The 6,128-nt window shown below is 48.5% G+C and overlaps 1 protein-coding gene across 1 annotated transcript in view; it reads left to right on the top strand.

Moving 5' to 3' along the window:
• The first annotated feature begins 1,069 nt into the window (after positions 1–1,069).
• The window catches only part of SBK1 (SH3 domain binding kinase 1), an 83,305-nt gene continuing 78,246 nt past the window's right edge, over positions 1,070–6,128 (top strand). Inside the window, exon 1 of the mRNA XM_070955235.1 lies at positions 1,070–1,131. Coding sequence (XP_070811336.1) covers positions 1,070–1,131 — 62 coding nt within the window. The remainder of the gene's footprint in view (positions 1,132–6,128) is intronic.

Raw genomic sequence — 6,128 nt, 5'->3', positions numbered from 1 at the left:
AATCTCGGTCTATTCAGCAGGTCTTGGAAGTTTTGATTCCCAGGGCAAAAAAAAAAAAAAAGACTGTGAGCATGGAACTCAGCCTTGGCTGCCCAGGGTGAATCCTTCCCTTCCTTCCATGTGCATGCACATCTTTCTCTCTCTCTCTCTCTCTCACACACACACACACACACTCATAGAGGTGCTACCTTCTACCAAGGCATCACTTTTCTTCTTCCTGACCAAGAGATACAGAGTGTAGAGCTGGCTGTCTCCACCTGAAAGGTCAGTGTCTTCCCTTCCCAAAGGGAGAAGAAAACTTTCCATAAGGCAGGTTGTCCTGGGTTGTCCGGAAGACCGCAGGGCAACGCCTGGCTTGGTTATCTGGGCTGAATGGGATTTCCCCCATCATTTCCAGAAGAACCAGAGTCAGTGAAGAGAAACAACTCCAGCAGGTGATCACCCACTTTTTTGGGAAGTCACCAGCAGAGACATCCATGGGAAAAATCTCAGAAGACTTGATTTCTAAGTTTGTCCAAGCTTTCTGGCTGAAGATTGAGAGAACTTCCTTGACTTCTTCTCTGGTTCTGGAATAAGGGTCTCTTTGGAAGCCTATGCCTGCAACCATCAGGCCATTGCAAGATTTAAGAAGAGGAGAAGACATAGAAAAGAAGCAGAGGCTTCTCTGATCTGCTGCCAAGAAGACGTCAACGTCAAAGGTTCTCCAAGGAAGAGCACCCTCAAAAAACTGCTCAGCAAGGTCTTGTGAAGGTGGCCCCGATTTTCAAGGAAAAGCTGTTCTTCAATGGAAGCCGGGACCTGTCAAGGAATCTGCTAGATTACCTACAAAGCAACTGGCTCTAAAGTTCCTGATTTCCATCTCCAGCAGAGCGACCCCACAACAGGGGGGAACTTTTGCACCCTGGAAGGGGCAGCGGGAAATTGGAGAAGCGAAGGTGCGAAATGTTCGCCCGTGGAAGCTGGGCCAGAACAGCTGAGCGTGGAAGGCGGTTCCCATTCCTTGCAAAATGCTGATGTCTGTCAGGTGTGGCCCGGCCAGGATTGCCCCTTGCCTTGCTTCCTCGGAGAGATGGATTCCTTCTGCTTCACCTGCTTTCAGAAGGAGGAGCTCCAGCCTTTGCAATCCAACAGGTAGGGTCCCATTATTTCTCGGCGCACCCATGCAAAGCGTGGTAGGCAAATCTGCAGGAGTCGAGGTGTTCTGATGTTCAGGTTGCAAGTTCAGAAATAAGGAATCCTAAACCTCGATCGATAGGGTCACGGTGGCTCAGTGGCTAAGACACTGAGTTTGTCGATCAAAATGCTGGCAGTCCAGTGGTTCGAATCCGTAGTGCCGCGTAACGGAATGAGCTCCCGTGACTTGTCCCAGCTTCTGCCACCTTAGCAGTTCGAAAGCAGGTAAAAAATGCAAGTAGAAAAATAGGGACCACCTTTGGTGGGAAGGTAACAACATTCCGTGCACCTTTGCTGTTGAGTCATGCCGGCCATATGACCACGGAGACGTGTTCGTCCAGAGCTGGCTCTTCAGCTTTGAAATGGAGATGAGCACCGCCCCCTAGAGTCAGGAACAACTAGCACATATGTGCGAGGGGAATCTTTACCTTTAAACCTCGATCCCAGACTCCACTGTGCAGGGAGGGTGGTTATTGTAACAATGATTTGAGGGATAACACATGCAGGTTGTCTGTATATGCTCAGGGACACTGTTGCCCTTGTTTCTCCCATCCTAGAAATGCAGTCTGATGTTTTAAGTGGGCTCTGTAGCCCATTTCACCGGGGCAGGAGATTAAAAGCCTCACTGGAAGTTTTTAAGAAGAGGTTGGATAACCATTTGTCTGAAGTGGTGTAGGGTTTCCTGCCTAAGCAGGGGGTTGGACTAGAAGACCTCCAAGGTCCCTTCCAACTCTGTTATTCTATTCTATTAGACCAGATCAGGCAATTATTCCACCATATATAAGAAGAGGGAGTCCAGATATTCTCCAAAGCATTAGGAAGGCAGGAAAAGAAACAATGGGTGGAAACTAATCAAGGAGAGAACTTAGAACTAAGAAGAAATTTCCTGACAGGGAAAACTATGAATCAGTGGAACAACTTGCCTCCAGAAGTTGTGAATGCTCCAACACTGGAAGTTTTTAAGAAGAGGTTGGACAACCATTTGTCTGAAGTGGTGTAGGGTTTCCTGCCTAAGCAGGGGGTTGGACTAGAAGACCTCCAGGGTCCTTTCCAACTCTGTTATTCTAATTCTAATACTCAGAACTGCCTACTCTGAAGGGTAGGCTGGGAACCCATCGCACATGGCACATCAAGTCCAACCGTCTACCTTTTTAGCTTAGCAATTTGGGTCGGTTTAAGTTGCAGGCTGTGAATGCAAAACACGAAGTTAGCTGGATAAACCCTGGTTCAGAAGCCTGTTGAAACTTCTCAGAGGAGTAGAGTTGCCATGGTTCTCTCCTCTCTGCAGAGATCGAGGCTTTATGCCCAGCCAATTTTAAATCAGAGAGTAGAGATGACATCACTCCTTACATCCTTTTCCTTAGGAGTGTGTGACTCTTCTCAATCACCAGCAGAGTCGAGGCAACCAGGTTGCCCCGTTCCTCCGCCTCTCCAACTCATATCATATCATAATATCACAAGTTTATTTGTCAAGCATATATAAGATAACAGGTAAAAGTATAAACATAATTTGAATACATGAAAAGAGTAAGTAAAAAAGGAATATTAGGACAGGGACGGTAAGCACGCTGGTGCCCTTATGCACGCCCCCTTACAGACCTCTTAGGAATGGGGTGAGATCAACAGTAGACAGTTTAAGGTTAAAGTTTTGGGGGTTTGGAGAAGAAACCACAGAATCAGGTAGTGCATTCCAGGCATTGATCACTCTGTTACTGAAGTCATTTTTTCTGCAATCGAGTTTGGAGAGGTTTACCTTGAGTTTGTATCTATTATTTGCTCGTGTATTGTTGTGGGTGAAGCTGAAGTAGTCACTGACAGGAAGGACATTGTGGCAGATAATTTTATGTACTATGCTTAGGTCAGACTGAAGTCGGCGTAGTTCTAAGTTATCTAAGCCCAAAATTTGGAGTCTGGTGGCATAAGGGATTTTATTGCGGTTAGAGGAATGGAGGACTCTTCTCGTAAAATATCTCTGGAGTCTCTCGATTGTATTTATGTCCGATATGCAGTGTGGGTTCCAGACAGATGAGCTGTATTCAAGAATTGGTCTAGCAAATGTTTTGTATGCTCTAGTTAGTAGTACAACATTACCAGAAAAGAAACTCATTCATCTCCTCTTTTTTTCCATCCCTTGGACATGATGTTGCTTACCTAATTATGTATTTATTGGTATTCCCTCCCCCTTTATTATTTTTATAAATAACTCGAGGCGGCGAACATATCCAGCATGCTTCCTCCTCCCATTTTCCCCCAAAGAGAGATTAATTTTTATGCTGTCTTTTGACTAGTTCCAAGATCTGTCTGCTTTATACTAGGACCGTGATGGCAAACCTATGGCACGTGTGCCAGATGTGGCACGCAGCACCCTCTCTGATAGCACGCGAGCCGTCACCCCAGCTCAGCTCCACAGCGCATGCACGCCTGCCTCCCGCCGGCCAGCTGATTTTCGGGTCTATTCTACCCCTATTCTAGTCCAACCCTCTGCTCAAAGCAGGAAATGTAATACCATTTCAGACAGATGGTTTGAAATCATAAAGAGGTCAGCTTTGCATATTGTATGACTCAGGGGTGGGATTCAGTCGGTTCGGACCCGTTTGGGTGAACCGGATGCTAATTTTACATCTGGTTTGCCGAACCGGTAGTTGCAAGGACTGGCTGGCCCCTCCTATCCCTCCCCTCCTCTCCCAGGAGTCTCCATGCATCCCGTTTTGGATGCCATGTAAGTGCACTGGCCTCTCAGAAGTTCTGGAAGTCTGGAAACTGGCCCATTTCCAGCCTCTGGAGGGCCTCTGGAGCCCGGTGGAGGCCGTTTTCGCCCTCCCAGAGGCTCAAGGAAAGCCTCTGGAGCTTGGGGAGGGTGAAAAACAGACCTACCGGAAGTCTGGAAACTGGGCCATTTCCGGCCTCCGGAGGGCCTCCGGAGCCCGGTGGAGGCCGTTTTTGCCCTCCCAAAGGCTCGAGGAAAGCCTCTGGAGCTTGGGGAGGACAAAAACCGGCCCTACTGGAAGTCTGGAAATGAGCCCATTTCTGGCCTCCGGAGGGCCTCCAGAGACTGGGCGAGGCCATTTTCGCCCTCTGGGAGGCTCAAATAAAAGCCTCTGGAGCCTGGGGAGGGTGAAAATGTCCCCTCTCCCTGCCATGCAGGAGGCTGAGTAGGCCAAGCCCACCATGGCCACGCCCACCTAGCAACCGGGCAGAGAACTGGTTGCTTAGATTTTTGAATCCCATCTCTGGTGTAAATCCAACCTAAGAAAGACAGTTTCTTAGTTTTCCTTTAGCACGGGACTGTACAATCAGGCCAGCAGCAAAGCAGGTGTCCCATTGCTGACCCAGCTTTCAAATTATGAATGACCGGATGGCCGTGTGAGAGCTGAGCCTGCTTGATAACAGCTTGACCTCTCAGCCAGAAGGGTGTTAAAAATGCTGAGAAACTTCAACAAAACGTGATCAACACGGGTGGATTATTTGTTGCTAAATTGTCCTCCAGAAGCCAACTTATTTATTTATTAGATTGGTCTCCTGTCTTTCTTTTTCTTTTTCTTTGCACTGCCCACACCTCTGCTTAAAATAGCGGTGCGAACCAAGCTTAGAATTCATTTCGGATAGGTGTCAATTTTTCAGAAATGCACCTCGCCCATACTTGAGAGCACAGGTGGATGAATTGGAAACGGCTTGAGAGACAGAATGGGGGCAGGACGAGAGATTAAAAATATATATATATATATATTGGATGACGGGAAGAGAGAAGGTGGATTTTCAAACCACGAGGATTCTTGTAATGCTAAATGGTGCTCCAGTTTCTATAACAGGAATGTCAAACTCAAGGCCTGCGGGCCAGATCCGGCTCATGGGGTTACTTAGATCTGGCCCGCGGGTGTTGTGGCTCCGTCCTCCGAGCCTATTTTATCGGAGGAAGAAGGCTCCGAACATGAAGGAGAGGAGTCGGCCAGGCCTCCCTCTCCAGGCCCCTCCTCTCTGGCAATGCCTGAGGTGCCGGCCGAGGAAGAGGAGATTAGCCAGGAGCCAGGTGTCTCCGATGATAGCGATGGAGGCGATCTGTCGTTCCTGGATCCACGCCAACGAAGGCGTGATAAACGGTTGCAGCAGTTGAGGAGGCATGCCAGGGATTATAACTGAGTCACTGGACCACACCCCAGAGACTATATAAGAGAGTGTGGTGGCTATTTAAGACTCTGTGACGGACAAAAACTAACTCTGGCTAGTCACTTTGAACAACGCCTAAATCTGCCGAAGGTTTCTTGTTTTGAACTGGACTATTTGCAAACTGTGTGTATTGCTGTTTATCTGGTGAAGGGATATTAAGTAAAAGCACTTGGCAGTCGGTGCTCGTATTGCTGCCAAGTTTCTGATAACAAACTGTGTGTGCCAAGTGCTTCCTTTAACCCTTTAACCCTGTGTGTGTGTGTGTGTGTGGAGACGTGGACAGTACAGCGGGGCCGTTCTGGAAACAGTGAAGGACTGGCCCGCGGTGCCTCTGCCAGGACAAAATGGCGCTCGGGCGGACTACCTGCGGCCTTCCCAAGCTCTGTATTTGTTGGCAGAGGGTTGCAGACAGCCGTCCCAGCCGAAAACGGAGCTCAGGAGCCCGTTTTTGGCTGGCAGAGCACTCGGACCACAGATGCCCCTGACACGAGTGACGTCAAACTGGCCATGCCCACCCCGGCCTCGCCCGAGGGCAAATACAACCCTGGTGCGTCCCTCAATGAAATCGAGTTTGACACCCCTGTTCTGTAAGGAGTTGCTACTTCAAGCGCAAATGATACTTTGGATCTCCCAAGTGCTGCTGTTCATGTGGCCAACCCTCCATCCTGAAGGTACTTTTTCAAGAGGCGACTGGACTTCCGTGTTTTTTTTTTCCCCCTTGAAAACGTTTTGCTTCTCATCCAAGAAGCTTCTTCAGTTCTGAACTGAAGATCTGAAGGAAGCTGCTTGGA

This window comes from Pituophis catenifer, unplaced genomic scaffold, assembly GCF_029215685.1.
Source record: "Pituophis catenifer annectens isolate HBS135680 unplaced genomic scaffold, rPitCat1.0.hap2 SCAF_16, whole genome shotgun sequence".
Classification (NCBI taxonomy): Eukaryota; Metazoa; Chordata; class Lepidosauria; order Squamata; family Colubridae; genus Pituophis; species Pituophis catenifer.
Note: the sequence above shows the minus strand (reverse complement) of the source record. Positions and strands in the feature narration are given on the sequence as shown.